General features: G+C 38.6%; 1 protein-coding gene across 5 annotated transcripts in view; it reads left to right on the top strand.

Annotated features, from left to right (window-relative positions):
* The window catches only part of ROBO2 (roundabout guidance receptor 2), an 855475-nt gene that overhangs the window by 759951 nt on the left and 71764 nt on the right, over positions 1 to 23760 (top strand). For all 5 annotated transcript variants that reach the window (XM_045002137.1, XM_045002139.1, XM_045002138.1 and 2 more), the window contains 4 exons: positions 2147 to 2378; positions 10816 to 10940; positions 14918 to 15089; positions 22338 to 22520. In XM_045002137.1, coding sequence (XP_044858072.1) covers positions 2147 to 2378; positions 10816 to 10940; positions 14918 to 15089; positions 22338 to 22520 — 712 coding nt within the window. The remainder of the gene's footprint in view (positions 1 to 2146; positions 2379 to 10815; positions 10941 to 14917; positions 15090 to 22337; positions 22521 to 23760) is intronic.

Below are 23760 nucleotides of genomic sequence, written 5' to 3'. Positions count from 1 at the left end.
TGACACTATAGATGGTGCTTTGTTAGTTGCACTGTTGGGCGTGTTATGAAATGGTTAGCAAGGTCATCTATTCTAATATTTGGTAGTATAGTAAATGCTTGCAATACCTCACACTTCAGAATTGAAGATATTTAATGGCTAAAATCTGGTGATCCGAATTAATAGTTATAGTTTCAATGTATGCAGCTTTATGAGCCTTCAGTTCATTATTAGATGTACTCTGTGTGGGTGGGGACATGCACCTATACATGCATATAGTTTGTGTCGCAAACAGAAATTTACCCATATTTTATATACAGCCTACTGATTTTCAGCCTAGTATTTTTTAAATTTTCCCTTTTTGACAACTCTTTGTACCCATCCGTTCTTAAAGGTTCAGCCAAAAAAAAAAACCAGTCAGATTAAAAGTTACTGTATTTTTCTGAAGTGTAGAGAGAAATCTAATTTAAAATTAGCTTTGGATTATTAAACAGCTCAGCCATATACTATAGTTTAGGTGAAAATGATGTATTATAGAGTATGCAAAGGAGTTAATACTATATTTCGTAGTAAACTTGAGGTTCATAAAGTCTTTACGTCTGTAAAACATTTAATTAATGAAAGTCAAACATGGATAAAAACAATTTACCCTGATTTACAGACTCCCTTCATCTGGAAACAGCTGCTTAATGTTCTTCTTAAAAACACAGCTTGATTCTTTCAGTATTAACAAGCTATTATTGTGAGTTATGTCCCTCTTTCAGTGCATAAATTCACTTAAAGTGAATGTAGAAAAGTTTACAAAATGCAGGCTTAATGTTGTTGTAACATATGTTGCAAGGTTTTTAACGGTGACAATTTTGATTAAAGACATTTTTGCTTTGCTCTTGTAAATTAAGATTTCTTCTTGCTTGCTCTGTTTTTTAATGTTACAAGAACTGAAGAACTTAATGACTAGTAAGTGAGGGTATAGTAAAGGTAGTGGAAGTCAGAAGATCTTGGTTTGTGCCTTCAGTCTTGGACCCACTTATTCTTGACATAGCCCAAACAAGCATAGCTCTAATTCTGGAAAATCTTTGATGAGTTAGCAAGCTGTCAAGAGGGTGAAGGAAATCGTTCTTGTCACAACTCAGCTATAAGACTAGAGCTAACAATCCACTCAGCTATATGTCCAAACTGACACACAGAACGTGCTACTTGTATTATTTTCTTTGGCTGTTTGCTTGACAAATGCAGAAGTGAAAATCTTCTTTTAGCATGCAACATTTTGACTGTTAGAGATTAAAATACAAATTCGTGCAAATGTTACAGTACAGTACGGCATAATACCTCAACGTTATTTGATATAATACCTTTTTTTCCAAATAAAAACGCTTGTGGTCACTTCAACATAATACATTTTGAACTATCTTTTTTTCAATTACAGTAACGTTTATTGTTTTGAAAGACAGGGTAGAATTGTTATATTACTGTATACAGCCCCAACCTTGAATTCTGTTTGCACGGCAACAAATTAAATACAAACAACAACAACAACATTCCATCCCCATCGGATGTCATGAGTGCTTTGTAACCTCAGAATGCAAATAGACTGGTTAGTCTAAGAACACAGGAAACAACACATTTTCTTGGTCATTGTTTTTTCTGCATCTGTCTATGTTTATTTTGCTTTCCTGAATATCTCATGAAAGGACCAGCCATAAGCCAAGTAATGGACTAACTAAAAGCATATAGTACATCTTCAAAGCTTTGTATTTTTCTGAAAATAATTTTTTTCCTTTCTCATATTTCAGCACATCAGTAGCCAAGTTAGTTTTAATTGTTTACATGCAATACTCATTATGACAAATTGCTAGAAAATTATCTACTTATGATTTTTGTTTTATACTTTGAGATTTAGGTGGGTGTATCATAATATCGATTGTGATAAACTAAAGGGAACAATGAGAGATAGAGTTATACCACTTTAAAAAAATTAAGTGAAATGACAGTAATCCACAAGAAGTTTTAATTTTAGATTTAGAGGAAGTCAGTAACAGGCAACTGACTAGCTTACTGTTTGTCATAAACACATGAATACAGTAGGCAGCCTTTTTGGTTTCATTATTGGATTATGGATCATGTACTTTAAAATGTTTATTAATGTGCCAATTAATACTATTTCCAGGTTGACCGCCAATCCCAGTTTATTCAGGGCTATCGAGTAATGTATCGCCAAACATCAGGCCTGTCTTCTCCAATGACATGGCAGAATTTGGATGTGAAAGTCCCCACTGAGCGCAGTGCTGTCCTAGTCAACTTGAAAAAAGGGATTTCTTATGAAATTAAAGTTCGACCCTATTTCAATGAGTTCCAAGGAATGGATAGTGAATCAAAGTCTGCCCGTACGACTGAAGAAGGTTAGTATAATTGTCAAAAAAAGCAACTGGCTTCCCCATCTTGTCTGAAAGGAGAAATCATTGTGTTCACTGTGAAGACTGCAAATAATTTTGTTCTAATTAGTTTCCAAAATGTCTATACATAATTCACCAAAGATTTCTCTGTTTTGCATGAAATGCTGGCTTTTGGATTTCGCCTAACAATCTATTTGAGTGGTATAATATTATGGGGTTTGCATTGGCCAGTCCTATGCCTCTCTTCTCCAGAAGAGTTACCTTTTGTCTCTTCAACGTGTGCAGCAAGCAGTTAAGGGTTTCTGACACATGCTCTGCAACAGCATTTCCTTTAAAGTACCCAGGCTGCTGGTGCAGCAGACCCAGTCCATGGTTTGCAAGTACAGAAACCTTTTGCAGATGACTGAGTAATAATAGGCTTTCTTTTTTGAGTGGGAAATAACATAGATGGATGGCATAGCTAGGAGAAGAGGATGGGTGAAGGACTCCCAATACTGCCTTTAATTAGTGTGCAAAAACACTAAAATTAGTCTAAGTAGCATACCATTCTTGAAGCAGCCCTCTATGGTGCTAAACACGATGAAACCAGTTGTCCGTTACTCAGTGTAAAATATCCTTAAAACACAGATCAGAACATTCATACTATACAGAAGTAGCAACCATCTTATAACACTGAAATGAAGAAACAACCCTCTGTACATCATGCAACATAGATGTATTGTTCTGCTTAGAAAGAGATGCTTTTAGAGTTGGGTGGAGTGTAAAGAGAGGAGAAACTAAGCTGGCTTTGACATAAGTATTCTCCCCACACACACACACACACAATTTTTTAAAAAAATCTGCCTGTCTGTCTATCTAATCATCCCTATTTCCATAGTATCTGAGCCACCATTGGCATCTCATGGATGGTCTTGGCCAAACTACAAGCCTGGAGTTAAGAGATCTGGGTTATCTTCCTGGCTCTGCCACAGACTTCTTTTGAAGCCTTAGGCAAGAAATGTAGGCCAAGACATTCAAAATGGGCATCTATTTTTTTTAAATCTTGACTGTAATCTTTTTTTTTTATCATTCAGATATGGGTCTATGTGATCTCCATTGCTCAGAGGGTGTTGTGAGGAAGTTAATTCAATAATGATTGCAGCATGCTTTGAGATCTAGGAATCGAACATGTCATCATCATAGTTGTTGTTGTTATACTTTTCACCTTCAAACATGTTATAATTACTTAATTAGACAACAGTTAAGTAAGCAACCCTGGGATCAGTGCTGTGAGTTAGGTAGTTGCTGTCCCTGTTTTGCAGATGGAGAAACTGAGGGTCCTGTGACTTACTTGAGATCATACAGGGAGTCATTGGCAAAGGCAAATTAAGAATTTGGGAATGCCTGACTCCCATTGCTTCGATTAGATCATAAATCCTAAATTGTTCAGTAAAGATTAGCTTCACTGTAGTTTGAACAAAACTTGTTTTAAAAGTTTTAAAAAAGAAAATTGGAAAAAGCTTACTAGGTTGAAATTGCTTTGCTAGAATTTCACTGTAGGATTTTTCTCCCCCTCACTAGAGGATTTTATCCTTGTCCATTCTCAATTGATTTTTGTTGTTTATTTAGTTCATCTAAGTGTCTCCTGCTAAAGTTAAATTAAGACTCACTAAAAAAGAGAAAAGGCTTTGTATCTGTAGTCTATTTCTGTAAAGTACTTCAGGAGTGACATTTTCATTTGTAACCCTCACCTCCCAGCAGAATCTGTCAGGTAATTTCCTACTTTAAAGGCCACTTTTCCTTGTGGAATAATTTTCTGCACAGTAAAGATTTTTAGAACTTTCCTTGCTTACAGATATGTTCAAGGCACAGTCCATGTGTATATTAGTCTAAGCTTCAGCCACTCTGTTGACTAGTGTCTTCTTCAGAAAAAATAAATGTTGCCACCTGTCAAATGTCAACCACTATAAAAGATTCCCCAACCCCCACAGTATTTAACTGCTTGTGTGATAGACTTTTTTTTTCTATCAAAGCACCAATAGGTAACATAAGCTTCCGTGAGAAAATTAGTGAGTGTATTTCAATGGCTGTTTCCTTTGATTCTTCCAATTATCTTTGTAATTACCTTGCTGTTCATAGTTTTGTAAAGATAGTCCCAAATAAATGGTGAATATGATTTACTTCTCATTCATACATAAAAGGAGTAGTATTTTTAAAGGTATCACACTTGTTGCATTGACATCTGATTCTGTTCTGAAAATCAGACGTTTCAGAAGACCTTACTTTTGAAAAAGTCAGTTATACTATCTTTAGAGAAACAATTTGGAAGAGTGCTGTGAATACTGTATATTTTTGCAACATCAAAATATATAGCTTTGGCAAAGGCAGCGTACTACCAGAAAGAAGTTTCAGCTTTTTTACTGGATTTAATTTGACGTAGAATGTTACTTCTGAGGCCTACCTCCAGAAATCAATTTCACCACAGTTAGACTTTTCCTCTAGATCAGACATTTGTTACAATTCAGTATCCATTCATCTCCTACCTCTATGGCCTTGTGAAAGTAACAAATGGAATTCTGTTTGGTTGCGTCTGGAAAAGATGAGCAGTGATTTGGGTTCTTTCATATCTGTAGCAAGAAGCTGAGCACTGGAATAATTGATCTGTCAAGAATCAGGCAAGGTGTTCTCCACAAGCCAGCAGCAAGAGAAATGAGAAAATAGTTTAAAAAATGTTATTTTTCAGTGTGGGCTATTTAATAACTACAGCACAGTCAGACAAGTGGTTTAATTTATATCATGGTGCCAGCTTACAGAGCAATATTATCACAGAGAGAGAAGTCAGGACTGTCTATATACACACACACAAGAGAGAACTGGACAAATATAATGGATAATGTATTTGATAATTTTCAGGTTTTTTGTTCACAAATTATCCTAAAAGCTGAACATGATTTTTTTTTCAAATTCATTCACTTATTTGAAATTCCTCAGGGAATTATTAATAATTGGTCTGTGTGTTGTTCGTGACCTGTTCATTGCAAATGTATGGTATTCTAAACTTGAGCTCTCTTGTTCAGTGTTCATTGGACACTGTTTTCATAGTGTCCACTTGCTGTTTAGATTAGACTGACTCAAGGCTTCTGATTGCATTTATTAATTTCAATTTCACTTTCCATTAATATTACTCTGTATCGTCTTAAAATTTGCTATTTCCATTAACATTCATTCCAGTAAATTAATTCACTATAATAGTCATAAAATATAAACTCAAAGAAAGAATTAATACAGTTGAACTGAAGGTTTGTTTTTTTTTAATCAAAATGAATATTTTTCAAAAATATCTTGCAGTATTTGTCCAGTTCTCTATCGCTACATATGTTTGTACAGTATGTATATGTGATGTATTATCTTTCCATATGTGTTGTGTATTTTTGTATATACATGAATGTTATACATGTTAAGGAGGGAAGTGAATGTATTTCAGCAAAACAGTCCATTATATTTTAATGTAAAGACCATAAGCAACTTAGTTTTAATCTCTGCCATTATAATAATAATGCAGGTGCAAGGGTGTGGCTTTAAGAATAGAAGACAGTACCCGTGTGGGAAGCCCTACCAGTTGGTTGTATTGGGAAGAGAGAAAGGGAATAGGTTCAGGAATGGAGACCCCAATGGAGGATGATTATAGAGAGAGATGTCCTACAGGTTCATGCATTTATTATTTATTTTCTTTTAGAATCAGGTAGGTTTATTTACATTTTTGTTGTTAAAGAGAAAATAGATTTTTTATATTGATACTGTTTTTATTATGTGGCTTAGTTCTGTTTCAAGTGCTACAAAACTTAGGTCCTAGTCTTCAACTGCACCAATTTGATACTCAGCATGGTTGAGGAAAGTAGCTTTAGGCCACCTTTCTGCTTCACTGATTTGGGTTGGCCAGGGGCCAATTTGCCTCTGGAGTAATTTAGAGCAACTTAAGTGCTGCACAAGTTACATCAGCTACTGCAGTTCCTTAGAGACCACTACACTGCCATAGGTGAGTAAAGGACTGTGGTACCACACTTATCTGCTAGGAGGCACTCAAATGTTGAGGGTCCCATTATGATTTGGTACTAGAAGTGGGATTTTCAGACCAGACCCCAAAAGAAGGGAAAGATGGAGGCACCCCTGTTGATCCTGCAACAACAACGGGCAGCAATGCAAGAGCAGAAGAAGATGACAACCATAAGAGAAGAGGATACCACAGCCAACCTGCTGCTAATGACCAACATGATAGAGCAACAACAGGGAAGTTTGGCAAGAACTCCAGAATGCTTTCTATCATAATATTTTGAAACATATGGGGAACGTTAGTGTACTGAGGGCTATGGATAAGAATCCCAGGTCAGAGCAGTCCCTTTGGAGAGGTCAAGCAGGATATTCCTACAGCTAGGGGATAGGAGGTGGCAGTTAGGAAAGTAGATAAGAGGGGCTTTGTGTGAAGAACCCTAGGGCCTACAAAAGTGAAGTGGCCTCACACTTGTGGTGAGTCTTCCACCTTGATCCAAGGGTGTGGCATTAAGTATAGAAGACAGTACCAGTAGTGGAGGCCATACCAGTAGGTGGTATTGGGAAGAGAGAAAGGCAATAGGTTCTGGAATGGAGACCCCAATAGAGGATGGCTATGGAGGGAGGTGGCCTCCAGGTTCATGCATTCAGAGAGCTTGGGGTAGGTCAAGATCCCAAGCAGGGAGACGAAGATATCCCAAGCCAGTAGTGAGCTCAGAGGGAAAGAGCCGTGTAGGTGGGTCCTCCAGGCCTGCTTTGAGAGGTTTCACAGAACTAGCCAATCAGAACCCAGCAGGCTCAGATAAAAGGAGATGCCGGGCCTTAGCAGGTCAATTCCTGGCTCGGACGAGAGAGGCAAGGCCAGGTTCTCCTCTCTGACCACAGGTGCTCAATGGATAGCCAGAGTTTGGTGCTGGCTGCATTTGAATAGCTGGGTTTACAGGGAGAGAGAGAGGACCCTGAGATAAGAGTGAAGCAAACAAAAAATTAATTAAAAAGGGGGCGGGGGGAGGCTAGATAGGAAGCAGCCCAAGGAAGAAACAACAACAAACTGAAATTAAGCACTATGTGGCTGCTACGTATAAGGTCCCTGAGTTGGAACCCAAAGTAGTCGGATATCCCAGGTTCCTCTACCAGTCACAGTGGCATAAACCCAAAGAAGGGGACATAGCTTATTTGAGAACCTAAACACAGAGCTAAATTTAAAGGGTCCAGAGCTGGGGCTGAAGACCCTAGTGAGGGCAGTGTAACTGTTCATTTATTGAACTCTTTACTATCACAGAAGTGTTTCATTTGGACTTTGTGACTTGGTTGGAGGGCCAAGCCACTGAAGCCCCACCAAGGTCAATTGGCAGCCTACAGAGAGTTCCAGGCATGATAAAAAGACTGTGTACCACACCCAGCTACTAGGAGTCTCTCAAGAGGTGAGATTCCCCCCATTATAGTCACTAAAAGGAGTTGAGTTTAAATTCCTGGATCCAGATTTGTAGGTCATATTCTGCAAAACAACAGGTGTAGTCGAGAAGCCATAGGGAAAATTAATGAATCCTGGATTGACTCAGGAAACTTGAGTGATCCTGACATCTCAGCTGTCCTGAGGCTGCCAGGGCTTTTGGGTAACCCAGGCATTGAAAGCCAGGGAAGATCAAAAGGTGAATAGGGAGATGACGGTGACTTTGGGCCCACTTTTCAGGGAACTATGGTCCAAGGATGTTTAAACAATCAGGAAAACCCAGTAACGAAAGGACTTGTCCAGAGTTTTGGTGCCCTCAGAACTAATGGAGCAACAAAGTGAACCAAGTCCTTTATGGACAGGGATACAGAGCTAGAGGAGAAAACTGAGGGAAGGGCTTCAGTTGGACATCCTGGACCTCAGTGAATTTTTTGTTTAACATGACAGAAATGTACAGAAAAGAAGAGGTGGATATCTTTATGGGTTGGGTTCAATATTATTGAAGCAGAGGGAATCTAACTGCCACCTTTCATGTAAAATAGTTTTAAGATGCAATTAAACTTCTTTTTAGAACCACGTAGCTGAAACAATAGAGGCCTCAAACAAAACACAGGCACATGTCACCACCTACAACTATGGCACATGTGAGGTCATTCAGAAATTTTAACTGTATGGGTGGAGAGGTTTTGCTATTTGGAGTGGGGATGCATGTGAGAGAGATGCACACCACAAAGGGTTACAGATGTTCATTAGTTCATTTTATCATCCCTTGATCATTCTGTTATGTGATGTTATGGTCAGTTCATATGCTATTTCATATATAATTTATATATGCTAAATAGTAATAAATTGTAGGATTATACAAGTATAGGATTAATAAGTATTTAGGAGTGATGAGTGTGTATTATGTGTATAAGTAAAGCATGACTGGAACGCAAGGCCTGCAGGCTGAGACCTGTAAGATGTTAGTTTAGCCATACTAGGTCCTAGGCTTAAGAAAACTTGACAGGAGTGGGTGAACTGGGAATAACCCTGTGCAGTAAAGTCACAAGTTTACTGTAAAGATGTGCCAACATGTGATGTTACGGAAAGTAGATCGTAATGACCGCAATGTATTGTCCAAAACCAATAGACACCTAATTGTAACATCTTTGAATGTCTGTCTTGACTGCAGGCTACATGTTTTGCGTAGATGATAATGAGAATAAGAGGAACTAAGAACAACCTATGAAAAATGGGGCATCCCAATAGTCATGGGGTGTGAAAGAACAGATAAGGAAAAAAGAGCACCTTCATACATATGTGTAAGGAGGAGGGTGTAGTCAGAATTACAATATAAAAGAGAGTTACATGATTGGGTAAAAATGGGAAAACCCAGGGAATGATCTGATCCCTCCAGCAGGAACCATACCTCTAGCAATGATCATCTATTGAGAAGTCCATCAGACCCTAGAATATTTTTGTGGATCTGTGTATGACTGCAGTTATAACTATTGCATGGGTTGTTGTAGGATTTCTATATTTATGGGTAATTGTAACTTTACTTACTGCTTTAATAAAACTTGCAGTATGGACAGGACTTTGTGATTGTGATTGTGTCTGTGATCCCCATCCTTGGACTTCGTGTGTTTCTAGAGCAGGGGTCAGCAACCTTTCAGAAGTGGTGTGCCGAGTCTTCATTTATTCACTCTAATTTAAGGTTTTGCGTGCCAGTAATACATTTTAATGTTTTTAGAAGGCCTCTTTCTATAAGTCTATAATATATAACCAAACTATTGTTGTATGTAAAGTAAATAAGGATTTTAAAATGTTTAAGAAGCTTCCTTTAAAATTAAATTAAAATGCAGAGCCCCCTGGACCGCTGGCCAGGACCCGGGCAGTGTGAGTGCCACTGAAAATCAGCTCACGTGCCACCTTCGGCACCCGTGCCATAGGTTGCCTACCCCTGTTCTAGAGTCTCCACATTTGAAAAAAGCACCAGAGGCAATTTTCACTCTGTTGAGCTTCAAACGGTAGCAACCAGAGCTGAACCCACGGTGGTGTATTATAACACAAAATTCACTTTAAGAAAATAAAAGGCTACACAGAGGAAGAGCAGAAAGATGGGGCATGGCCTGGATGAGCACTTGGAGCATGGCCCCGAGGAAAAGCCTAGATAGAGAAATCTTTTTGAGCTGAGTGCTGTGTGAAAGAGGCTTCGAACTGTGAGCAAAGAAATTGTCATTTTTCTGATTGTTTGATTCCTGCTCTGTCCCGGAGAGGTCTGAGCACTGATTTCTTTGTAAATAAACAGGACTGCTTCAGAGAAATACCTGACTCCATCATCAGTTTATCCTCCTAACTGGGACAACCCACAAGGCCCCAAAATTTTGGCTAATCCCTCAAATCAAAAGGAGTAACAATATATATGACCATTTCTCTGGCAATGTGAGTGAGATTAAAGCCACATGTGTTTTAACTCTTTGGCCGGGCAAAAATTGGAATATCCTACATTTAAATAAGGATACGTGTCTTTAAAAATATCCCCTTCTATTCATCACTAGGCAATATTAGATCATGGAGGGGCAGTGGGGATAGGGGGGTCAGAACAATGTTTAGGGCAGACTGAGTTAGCAGATTTAATTTCTGTATTCAGTCGCAACCATGTGTATAAGAAAATGATTATAAGTCTGAGACTAATTCTAATGTAAACTTGAGACATGCTAAAATAAATAAATAAATAAAATAAGAGTGATTTGCATTGCTTCTCTGTTGCCACAATACTGCATTTTCATTCAATGCCATGCTTCTCTTCAGAAAGGCATTTTTCATAATTGTCGTTGCCCAAGAATGTGTCCATCTCCAAGCCCATGGGAGTGCAAACTTCATAGATTCTCTGCTTGCTCTTACACTGTTTAAGCAAAAGTAATGATCCAGCAACTGAAATAATGTCATTCTTCTATTTGTTCCTTCTACCTGGTACAGCTCCAAGTGCCCCGCCACAGTCTGTTACTGTTCTAACAGTTGGAAACCATAACAGCACAAGCATCAGCATTTCCTGGGACCCTCCCCCGCCAGATCACCAAAATGGAATCATCCAGGAGTATAAGGTAGAATTGATGTACAATGGGCGGGATGTGAATTAAGCCAAATTGTGTGGTTGAATTATAGAACATCACTTTTTTTTTTTTTAAAGTATCAGAGAGGTAGCCGTGTTAGTCTGGATCTGTAAAAGCAGCAAAAAGTCCTGTGGCACCTTATAGACTAACAGATGTATTGGAGCATGAGCTTTCGTGGGTGAATACCCACTTCGTCGGATTTTTTTTTATGTGGATTTAGATTTTGACATAATGAAATATGCATCTGTATAATAACAAGCAGAGAGGTCTGAGCAGTTATACCTTTTTTTCTCAAGTTAAGCAGCATCAACATTATGTTAAAAACAAAACTGATCTGTGAGGGGGAGAGGAGTCATCTTGTACTACGCACCACTCTAGGCTCGGGGTGAATCAGCCAAGCTCCTATCCTAGAACTCCCACAGCCTGACAGGGAAGCTGGTAGTGTATCAGCCAAAGCTACTCCTTCCTCCCTGCCCTGCAACAATGCTGACTCAAACACTTCAGTCTAAAAATCACCAGGCGTGACCCTGAGAACACAAGTTCAATTTGTAATCAAATGCAAATCTTCTTCCACGGTCACCTTTAAGGGCCATAATTTAGAGAACTGCAGGCCACAAGCAGCCTCCCTGGGGCAACGGGTTGAACATCACTAATATAGCCAATGCCTGCTGTATCTGTTCCTCAGTGGGTTAGTATCTCCCTTTACTTATCTTTTGTCCTCCATCATTCATGTGGTGTCTGCAAAGTGTCATCCTCAGAGGCTATATCAGTCAACGGTCAATCCCATGCTCTGACCACTTATGCATAAATAAATGTTTACAAAATGCTATCCAATGGACTGTTCATCCCACTCCAGTAAATAAATACCCCTCAGCACATAGAATAACGGAAATAGCCCTGCACAGCAGATGTAATAGTAGTAAAACCCTTTCAGCCCTCATCACATCTTCTACCCAAATGCCAGGGGGAAATGATGGGCTTGGCAGCATACATGCTTGAGGTCAGAGAATTAACTTGAGAAGCCATACTCTTGGGGCCGATTCAGCATTGGTTTCTGCCAGTGGAAGCTAGTGGGAATCCAGGAACAAAGCTCCAGATGCAAAAAAACTGCCAGAGGTTGCATCTGGGGAAAGTGGCCACAACTTCCCTTCTTCAGGGAGAAATCCTATTGGGGATATCAGAAGGTTGTGGGTAGGGGGATACACTATTTCAGTGAGTATCTTCAATAGCCTGAGCTAGTGGGCCTCATATGGAGTCTCTGGTGGAAAAGGAAGCTGCCCTGCCCCAACAGAAGTCCCAGAAGAGTGGAAGTGTTGGAATTGCCACTTGTGGATGCAGTTTGGTCATCTCACACAGGAAGGTGTAATTTATACCCCCTGCTCCAATGTGGGTGAATCTAACTCAAAGATGGAGGAGGGAGGCAGGCACTTAGTTTTAAAATCAGTATAGGCTCTTTTATGTTTCATTCTCTTGAGTGGGTGTTTTAAAGACACACAATATTTATTTGTAATGTATTAGTTTGTTGTTTTGTTTTATTTGGTTTGGTCAATACCACAATTTATTAAACCAACTATGCTGTTGAAACCTCATTTTCACATCAATTCATCTTCATACCAACTCCAATATGTCAATATTTGCTTCATATAAATTCCATTAAAAAACTATCTTAAGAGAATGTTATGACTTCGCGGTTAAGCATTAAAAACATCAGAAAATGCGTAAGAGTTATCCACACAACTTTAACTCTTAACTTTTATACATATGCATTGGGACATAGGCCAAGATTTTCAAAACCTAGGAGACTAAATCTGGGCTCTTAATTCCATATTTATGTACCTGATTGACATGATTTTCAAAAGTGACCCAGTAGCTGCCATTTACCTCTGTGGCAAGCATTGTATGATCAGCACTTTTAAAAATTAGGTACCTCATTTAGGTACCTAAATAAGTACGAATTTAGGACCCTACCTTTATGCACCTATTTTTGAAAATCTTAATTAATCTGTAATTACTTGCTTATGTGATATTTCTCTTATTAAGTAATATAATATCTCAGCATTTTCCTACAATCTGAGCTACACACACATCTGTAAAAAGAACAGGAGTACTTGTGGCACCTTAAAGACTAACAAATTTATTGAAGCATGAGCTTTCGTGAGCTACAGCTCACTTCTTCGGATGCATAGAATGGAACACACAGACAGGAGATATTTATACATACAGAGAACATGAAATGGTGGAAGTATGCATACCAACAGGAAGAGTCTAATCAATTGAGATGAGCTGTGAATTTTGTTTCTTCCTTCATTTATGCCTACAACAATTTCATTGTCAAAATAGTCTGAAATGCCTTCATTAACTAAGTACTGGTTTGCGACCTTACAGTCTGCCTTAAATTAGGAGCACCATGTAATACTGTACTTTTCTAGGACCAGATCAGAACAAATCATGATGACTCTTCCCACTCCCTCATGCACCTGGCCAGGACTCTGGCCAGCAAATAAGCTCTATTTGAGCCTAGGGAAGCAGGGATTCTTCCATCCCCCACTCCTTGCTTACAGGGAGGTGTAGCAGGTGAGTAGCCTCTGTTACTGTGAAGCTAGAATCAAAAACTGAGCAGTGCCAAGCAAAGGAGCAATGGGGATGTTACTCTTGCTTTCTCTTCTACTGAGCCAAGTAAGGTCTGTGATAATCCAGCCCTTTGTCAGCAACCACATGTTGTTTTCAACCAGCAGCACCTTCCTTTGGTACAGTAATTACATACATGCATATATGGGATTTTTTATGTATTGGTTCCCTTGAGTGGAATTAGAGTGGTAGTTAATGCATTCTTTAATATTATCGTAATAGTCTCCACAGATCCCTTCAACTAAAAAAGAGTCCCTGAACATCTCAATGCTAAAATGTCTCAGGAAATGCTCATGAATAAATATAAGGAGAGAAGCAAAACTGCCTTGAAATAATATACCACTCGCGCCACAAAGTGCGGGTTTGAAATATGGCACATATCAGGATATGTAGGAAGCATTTTTTGTGTTTGTTGAATTACAGGATAAAATAAGTCAGACCGCAAAATTTAGATTCCTGAACAATTTCAGTTATGACAGCAACAACATAGCATAGCATTTTAGAAATGGCACACATCCTTTTTCTACCAGGATAGAAAGCTGAAAATACTTAAAAGGAAATTTTGTATAATATTCTTAGCAGTGTTTCAACATGCTTCTTGTTGTAATGTTTGATGCACATTTTCTATTCAATAGGAAAAAATGAGACTGAAAAAATAACTTTAGGAAACCATAGATTATAGCCATAGTAACTGAACAAGCACCTGATCCAGCAAAGATGTATGCATATGCTTGATGTCATTAAAGTCAATGGGTGAGATTCTGGGCTGTGCCTCTAAGAATTGCAGCATGGAACTTACAGCCCAGGGGCATGGGGAAGGAGGTGATTTTAAGCCATCTTTGAACCCTACTGATCCTGGGCTGCTTGGGGGCTTTTTGAATCCCATCCCCAGCTGCCTGTGGACAGTAGTAGCATGAAGAATGTCTGCCGTGCTATGTGCTCCACCCCCAGCATGCCTCTCCACCCCCAGCACTGTTCTCAGCATTCCCCCTATGTCAGGGCTGGTAAGTGGGTCCTTGGAAGATAGCATGTGGCAGTCTTTCTCCATTCCTGCACACTGGTTGGATCTAGGGCTTTAAGATAGCCCCCTTATGCTGCTCTGGCTCTTTTACCTGGTGTAAAGAGGCCAGAGCAAGAATGAGAATTTTAGCCCTGTGTAAAGTTAAGCACATGCATAAGGCTTTGCAGAATCAGGCGTAAACGTTTAAAGAATTTAGCAGTTGCATTTCAACATAATATATGTATTTCCAATGCAGTACATTAATATACAATATTTGTACACCATTGTTTGCAAGCATGATTATTTTCATATTGTTTTGTTTCTCCAATCCCTACCCCAGATCTGGTGCCTAGGTAATGAGACTCGATTTCACATCAACAAAACAGTAGATGCAGCCATTCGCTCTGTAGTGATAGGTGGCCTATACCCTGGTATTCAATATCGAGTGGAAGTTGCAGCAAGTACCAGTGCAGGTGTTGGAGTAAAAAGTGAACCACAACCCATAATAATTGGTAAGTGATTGTCTCCTCTGTTTTATTTTACCTGTTTAGTATTTCAGAAAAGCTTTCATAAATCACTTCTGAAAGCATAAAAATCCAGTAGAGCAAAAAAACAAGGTGCAATTCAATTTGAGCTATCTAGTTAACTTTAAATGTACCACTGCCTGCCAACACTGCCGCTTCCTCTTCTGTATAGTTCTCACAGCTAATAAGATGAAATTGTTCTTCCTTTCCTGAAACATATTAAAAAACATAGATTATCTTGCACAGCTGATTTAATATTTTATTACGAATTTACCACTCCTACAGGTTGACAGATTTATAGAACTAGCTCTTTTATCCTGTTCAGATGCTCGTAGTATTGCCTTATTTGAGCTGCTGCTGCTCGAGGCACTGTTTAAAGTTGGTTTTCTGAGCATTTGAAGTTTAGCACTTCTCAGCTATCCCAAGCAGATGGGCTTCCTTCTGCCAAAGAACAAGGGGCCTCTAGTCCAACTAAAGAGGAAAGCTAGTATTATCATCTCTTTCCTTTGAAATTACTGTTTCTTATTAGTGGTTTCCATGCTCAATTAATTTCATGACCTGAGGGAAACCTAGAACCTTATCCTTCTGAGATTCTTCTATAACAGAAACTGGGGGTGGGGCAGGCAACTGAACAGATCTGAATTGAGCTTTTTTGTTGTGGAGCTGCCTTAAAGTGCTTTGAGTATAGGAATTTGTTTATTAATTTGATCTATTTGAACTATGGCTTTGGGCCAACTGTTCATGTTGCTTTAAAAATTTGTTATTTCTAAAAGAGTACTGGGACAAAGTTTTGTAATGGCCTCTTCTATTTCTTATACTGTGCCTTTAGGACTCTTGGCAGAGACTACTGAAAATGTGGAAAAGTGGAAAATGTAACTAAAGCAATGTCTCAGACTTAGAATATTCATTTGAGTTGGGGTGAAATTCACCCTTCGGAGAAAAGCCAGCACAAGACCTAGCTCCCACTTAAGTCCTATTTAAGCTTCATTTTTAAGTGGTTAATGACATTCACATTACAAATGTATCCTCTCAAAAGTAGGGCAATGCAGAAGTTTAGATTTAGGTTTTTTCTCTTGTATTTCTTTTTGGAGAGGAAGTCTGAAAAGGGAGATTAAGATAGATCTACCCTTAGGGTAAGTCTCTTCATTGAAGCTTCACGGGAGTATGTATGACAAGGAAAAGAATCTTGCAAGACTGAAAATAATGAACTCAGCTATTACAAAAACCTTGGGAAGGATACTAGATATGAATTTGGGGCCTCCCTTCAAATGATCTCTACCGAGAGACTGACCTTTCACTTTTAGTTCATTACTTTTGAATGACCTGATTTTTGTGTGAGGTGTCTCTGGAAGTACTGCTTTAAGGGTTCAATCCTGCAAGATGCTGAACATAAATGGTGCTAATCCAGCATAGCATTTAAGCACGTTTAACTTGGAACATGTGAGTAGTAGTCCCATTACTCACTTGCGTCAAGTTAAACATGTGCGAAAGTGCTTTGGTGGACCTGGGCTACAGTGCTCAGCACCTTGCAGGACTGAGCCATCAGTCCTTCCCTGACTCTTACAAAACTGGTTAATATACCCCAGAACGACATGGAAAGATATGCTTCCATGTTTGTGGAAGAGACATGAGAATGTAAGTACATCATAAATCGGAAAATGCCAGTTAGAACTTAGAGACTTTTCATTTATTCATTGTTATACTCATTATGTCATTTAATTCTTACTTTAATGATCCCAGAATATCTGCCTCAACAATCTTGTCTGGTAGCACTTTCTACATATTTAATGCCCTTTAGATGAAAAGTGATGGATAAGGGCTTTTCTATTTTGATTTTGATTCCCTTTTTCACTTAAATTTTCCCTTTTGTATTCAGAAAAATACTGTCTGCATCTCACTTTTCTTTAAATCCCATCTTTTTTTCTATTGTTTATAGACTATCTTGATATTATTTTTGATGAAATTACAGATTTGGTTGGTAAAGGTAATAGTGTTGATGTAATATAGTTAGATTTCCCTAAAAGATGACATGGTACCACATGATATTTTGATTGAGAAACTAGAACAATGAAAAATCAATATAGCACACATTATATGGATTAAAAACTGGCTAACTGACAGGTCTCAAAAGGTAATTGTAAATGGGGAATCATTATAGGTTGCAATCCTCAAATACTTATGTAAGTAACTTTACTCATGTAAATAGACTTTCCGGGGGACTTGATAACAGTTTTCAAATATGTGAAGGGATGTTATAAAGAGGATGGTGATCTATTATTCTCCACATCCACTGAAGGTAGGACAAAAAGGGAATCAGCTTAATCTGCAGCAAATGTGATTTAGGCTAAATATTAGAAAGGACTTTCTAACTATAAGGAGAGTTAAGCACTGGAATAGGCTTCCAAGGATAGTTGTGGAATCCCCATCATTAGAAGTTTTTAAGAAAAGGTTAGACAAACACCTGTCAAGGATGGTCTACTTAGTCCTGCCTCAGTGCAGAGACTAGATGACCTCTTGAGGTCCCTTCCAGCCCTGTATTTTGATGATTCTATAATTTATGCCCCTGGGACTACTCAAGTGAATAGTTACTCACATATGTGTGTTTGCAGGATAAAATTTTGATTACATGGGAAAGGACCATAATGTGAATTTTTTTTTAATTATCTGCACAACTATGCAGTATAAATAATACCACAGTGATATCTTACGTTGCCATTCTAATGCCATTCATATCTATATATAGATATCTATAATAAATTTTTCTTCCCTAATTACATTAAAATACTTTCTTACTTTGATTTGTAATTACGATCTTGAAACTATACTTTGATTGCTTGGTCTAATACAAAGAAACTGTTATGAATTGTGTTCTTTCCATGAACTGCACGCGTCTTCAAACCTTGCAAAGCTTCTATAAAGAAATATATGTCAAACTTGTTATTTCTACGAAAAAAACCTAAAATTTTTCTCACCAGTGTTGAGGATGCTAGAGAAGAAAATGTAGTTGGATTATAAGAAGAAATAATTTTTAAAATAATATTGATTAATAATATAGCTATTATTTCGGTAATCAGTTGGCATGTTCATACTTACATTTTATAGTTGGTGTAATAATATGAGGAACAGCTGCAAACTTTCACAGTAATAGGTACAATCGAATCTGATGTGTCTAATTAATTTTTGGTCCAACAAATTAGTTTTGTTCTTCATTACTCTCCAATGGGAGGAAGACATATTTCATTATATTTTTGTCTGCAAGAACAATGGAGCGTTACAGGTCATACACATCCCTCATATGTGTTCTAATTAGTAGAATTGACAGCATTGTTATAGAAACACCTGCAGTATATGAAATAGTACATTGATACCTTGGATGACATATATATTACTTTTGATTAAATATCAGACAAATAAATACAAAATTAATGTAATTTGTTCCCCAAACTCCTTACAATTAGATTAATTTTGTTTTACGTCCATAGGAAACATGCATCTGTGTTCATTTACTTTTCAGCTACTGAAATCACAAAGCATATGTTATTTTGACATTTAAATGAATTATTACTTTTGTACATGTAATTGCTAAGCACTGAAGGGTAGAACAAACATCCAGGCTGCTAACTTAGAAGGTAAGTTGACCTAATTTGGAGACAGATTGCATCTTCCTCTGGAAGAGGCTCTGAGAGGGGATAAAGTCATCTGAAAGCTCCTCTGAGGTTCTCCTTGCGGAGTTTCTTGTGCATCCAGTACTCATGGAGGACCTGTTTCTGACCTCATTGTGAAGGCAGAATGTCCAGTCCAGGGCTTAAGGTTTCTATAAGGAAACAAGATTCCTTTCTGTAACCTTTCTACCAGGTGGTGGTGGTAGCAACAAGGGCTATTTTCATATCTTAGGGTTCCTCTTAACATTACAAAACAGAACCAGCTCGAGCCCCCACCCAGAAATCTGGAAAAACTAATCATCATGCCTGTATGCCTCTCCAAGGCCGTACTTCTCCACTTGCTTGCACATTGTGTATAACAAAATAAAATGTATATTAAAAGGAGAGGGAACACAGTAGTAATTTGGGAAAACACCCCAGTGGTGATTCAGAAGCAGGCAAGCCATAAGTAAAATACCGTCGCCACAGTGTTGTGGGTGGTAGTCCTTTGTGGTGTGAAAAGTCCAATGGACAAATGTCCCTTTAACACATCCCTCTCCTTTCCCTTCGCTGCATCCGCATTCATGATTTGTTGTCTGAGCTCAGCAGAGTCCCAGACTCCAGAGTTGTGATCAGATGAGTTCACCTCCTGCCAATAGTGGGGGAGGTTGGGTTTGAGTGATGCCTCTGCCTGCCCACCACTATCACTACCATGGCTCCTGCCTCGCCCTGCTCCCTTTAGCTGGAATGCTGGGTTCTGATGTTCTGCCACTAGCCCAGTCCTCCTGCTTCTAGTGATTTCACCAGGTAGCAGAGAACCTCACCACTGCTGCCTCTTCTGTGTCGTCTCTCACTGCAGCACTGTCCCCTCACCAGGTCTAAGACTCAGCCATTTAGACCAGCTTATTAATGATTTCAGCTGTAGTGATCACTGGTAAGATCAAGGACTCTGTATGGACAGAAAATCATCTCTTTCTTTAAACACTGGAGGAGAAGGGTAAAATGATATCTAAGAACCTTTTAACAGAGCCTACACTACTAGATAGGAACACCTGTCCTAACCCCGTCTGACTTTCACTTGGATTTGGCATCACTATCCTCCTTAGCAAGTGAGGTTGTAGTTAGGGCATATTAAATACAGGTTTTATTTTTCTCCTTTATATAATAAGGATGACATTTCATTATCCCTCCATCCAAGACTTAATTTTAACCCAAAACAGCCAAAATTGATCACTTTGGCAGAGCAGGTATTTTTGCTAGTGACCTACATGGACTAGACACAGCTATAAAAATATGGTCTGCTCTTGAGGTCTTTCCCCCCATCAGTAGATGGTAGAGAAGAGCTCATTCGGAGCAGTTCCTTACCTTTCTTTGGATTCCTGGACATCTATTCAAGGAGCCAGCATGTCCAAAGTGTTCCCCTGGCCTTCCTTTTTCCATGGGTTCTTCAGCAGCAGCACTTCCATTGTCTCACCACATCCTCTTCTGTCCCTTTGAGCCCTTGAGGTACACAAGGAGAGAGGCTCATTCCTTTCTAGCCCTGGGAGACTCAACTCTATGGTGCACCTAAAGAAGGGTTCCAAGGGCACTAAAGAAGAGGAAAACATCTGATGGAGCCACTGCTCCCTCTCATCTTTTCCTTGCCCACTGGTTTCCACTGAGCTTTTGGCCTTCGTACCATATAATGGGTGGGAAGCACTGGGGTTTTGATAATTGGCCGGATAAAATTGAAAAGTTGTGGAAAGCACTGTGGCAGGTTTTGTAACCTGTGGTTTAAGTTTCAAGCACAATGCAATGCAATGCTTTGAAATTACCAAATGTATATAAGGGAGGGTGCATGTTGCCCTCAGCCATAATCAGTCAAGGGCTTTTCTCCCTTGACTCTACTCTCTGGTGTTTCCTAAAATTCCCTGTTTTTTTTCTCTTTATAGTACAATTGTCAGTGATTTTTCAACAAAACTACTAAGACCAAGCCAACATCAAGCATAACATTTGAACCATTTGTTCACAAAGGCAGACAGAATTACTAAGTATTGATATAAGTAATCAGATAGGGAAAAAGCATAATAAAATCACATGGATTACTAACAGCAGTTCCAGCAAATAATACTCTACATCATATTTATTAATAAGTAACTTCAACCACCTCTGAATGAAGTATAAGATCTAAACCGGGCTTGTCACTAAGGCATTGCTGCAATTGACATCAATGACCGAGTAAGGGGTGGAGGCTCTGACAGATAGAGTATGGTTAGACAAGTAGAGCATAATGAAGTAAAGTGAACTCTTATGTTCTCTGGACTTGAGTCTCATTTATATTAAGGCCCCATTACACTGATTTGGCAATGAAAGGGAGCATTAAAGGGGATATTACATTTACATCCACTGCAAGGCTGCTGGAGTCGTGTAAAGGAGAATTAGTGGGAATAAGAATCAGATCCTTAAAGTCTTTTCTTTCTTGCATTGACTTTAGCAAATGACCTTGTTTGTTTACTTTAGACTACAGCCAGTATGCTGACACAGCAGCAGTTGTGTTCCAAGAAGTGAAGAGTGAATTTAACCATTGCTGAATTATAGAAGAGGAATATAGAAATGTTCACAGCAGGCATAATGCTACAATACTTATAACAATTTGCCTGAAATAACCACTTTATTGCTACAGATATTCTACTTCCTACATTGGGGATAGGTTCTTATAATTTGCTAGTTCCTGTAATTAAGAGTCCAAATATTTGCTTTTTATAATACAGTAATTTGCAGCACTGAATCATCTCCTCTACATCTTAAAAATGCTGTAAGTAGTTTCACGAATGCTCTAAATATTAAGGTTGGATAATTTTGGCATCATTTAAAAAAACCCACACCGAACAAGATGTTTTACACCAAACATGTACAAGGTTATTATTCACATTTTTTGTAGAAAATGTTATCTGATTTTCATATTTTTATAACTGCTAAATTTTTGAGTCTGTGGCTCAGATTGGAGAGGCGAGACATTTTTTAAAAGAGTTTATAATAACTGAGCAATCACAGTGTTTGTCAGTTCTGTAGCTACACACTTTGGCATTTGTGTGACGTCCATCCACAGATAACAGTTTAGATTAGGGGCTTGTTATCAAGCCAGATACTGAGCTACCAGTTCAGTTTTAAAATCAGGAGAAGGAAAATGGGACATATGCAGGAAGTCAATAAATTCTAAATCATTACATACAATCAAGACAGCATATAGTCTGTGTTCCAGTCACTTTGTGTCTTTGTCTCTCTTTGTGGTATTCTGCTTATACCCATATCAAGAATATTTCACAAAAATTGACTGTGAGCTGCCATCTGTTAGCTTATGAGGACAGTAGTATAGTAGATATTTTTTCAACATATGTTTGAATAACTGCAATGAATTGTAGGTTCTCTTGCAGGAAACATTGCCTTCAAATCTGTTTTAGAACACCCTATAAATCTACACCCAACTACCTGTACCCCATCATGGAAAATTATTTTGAAGCACAGTACTGTTGTTTCTTTTCCATTTCAGGTCTCTGGTTCTTGGTTGCATTACGAGTACATTATAAACATGTGATAATGACTTTCCTTTGTGCAGGAGGTCGTAACGAAGTTGTCATCACTGAAAATAACAACAGCATAACTGAGCAAATCACTGATGTTGTCAAGCAGCCTGCCTTTATAGCTGGCATTGGTGGGGCATGCTGGGTAATTCTGATGGGTTTCAGCATCTGGCTGTATTGGCGAAGAAAGAAGAGGAAGGGGCTGAGCAATTATGCTGGTAAGAACAGTAACTATTTACTACAAACTTGTCAGGTTCTATCATGAACCCAACCCTAACAATGCTGGTTTTACAAATAAAGGTGGAATGGATGAATGTCGTATGCCTGTTTAACATGTGCTGTAAAAATGCCAGTGTATGAGAAGCTTTAAATGCATTGCTCTGGACCACATTTCATCATTATTGTAAGACAGTCTTTTACATCTCCAGCACATCTAGCATAACAAAAGTACAGAAAGGATTAACTGTATCTCTCACCCAACTCTTATTGCAAAAGGCAGTCTTTCAGTGTTCCCAACTCTAATTATGAGCTACATTGCGAATCAGACTACATAATCACATGACAGTAAGATGGAGTATGAATCCCCCACCAACTTCACCACTTTACTCCTATGTTTGCCCCAAACTTTGGGTTTAGGCAGTAGGGGGACCAGATGTCCTGATTTTATATGGACAGTCCCAATATGCAGGGCTTTTTCTTATATAGGTACCTATTATCCCCCATCCCCTGTCCCATTTTTCACAATTGCTATCTGGTCACCCTATTAGGCACATACAAGTAAGCAGAGCTACTCACCCACTCCCTCCTTATCTGGAGTTGGGGGCTGAGGAAGGAAGGAGAGGGGAATGGGCAGAGCATTGGCTCCATCCACCTCAACTCACTGTCGAGAGTAGCTGAGCCTGTACAGGGGAAGTAATAATTTAGTGCTGGTATAAGCAAGCAATAAATTACTTACTTGCAGTGGGTGAGATGTAGGCCCTCAGACATGTCTATGAAGCACAATGCCTCCTGGAGCTACCCCAGCAGTGTGGTGCAGCTCTCACACACATATTTTTCTCAGTGCTCTGCCTACAGTCACAATCTAGCCTCAGAGAATTACGTTTGGTAAGGAAAAATAAAAATAAAAATTCTCTTATTTTCCCCGTCAGATGTCTTTATTCTGTTTTGTCAGGAGTGGTAACACTCCTATAGCTGATATATGTCAAGTTTCCTGTGGGTTGTGGAGAAGTCAGATAGTTATAATAAAATTACATATGATTCTATTAAAAAAAAAAACAAGAAAAAAACTACCTCCAAATTTGGCCAATTTTACATGAAAAATAACTCTTAAAATATTGAGGTATTTTCCAGCTAGTTTTCTTGCCCAATATACTAATTAATGTTAGCACATTATTGGTTTCAAAGAGGAAAACACCTTTCATAATTTGGCCCTGGTTAAGCACTGTTGGCAATTCACAC

This window comes from Mauremys mutica, chromosome 1, assembly GCF_020497125.1.
Source record: "Mauremys mutica isolate MM-2020 ecotype Southern chromosome 1, ASM2049712v1, whole genome shotgun sequence".
Lineage (NCBI taxonomy): Eukaryota > Metazoa > Chordata > Testudines > Geoemydidae > Mauremys > Mauremys mutica.
The sequence above is the reverse complement of the archived record's forward strand: the minus strand, read 5'-3'. Positions and strand labels throughout refer to the sequence as shown.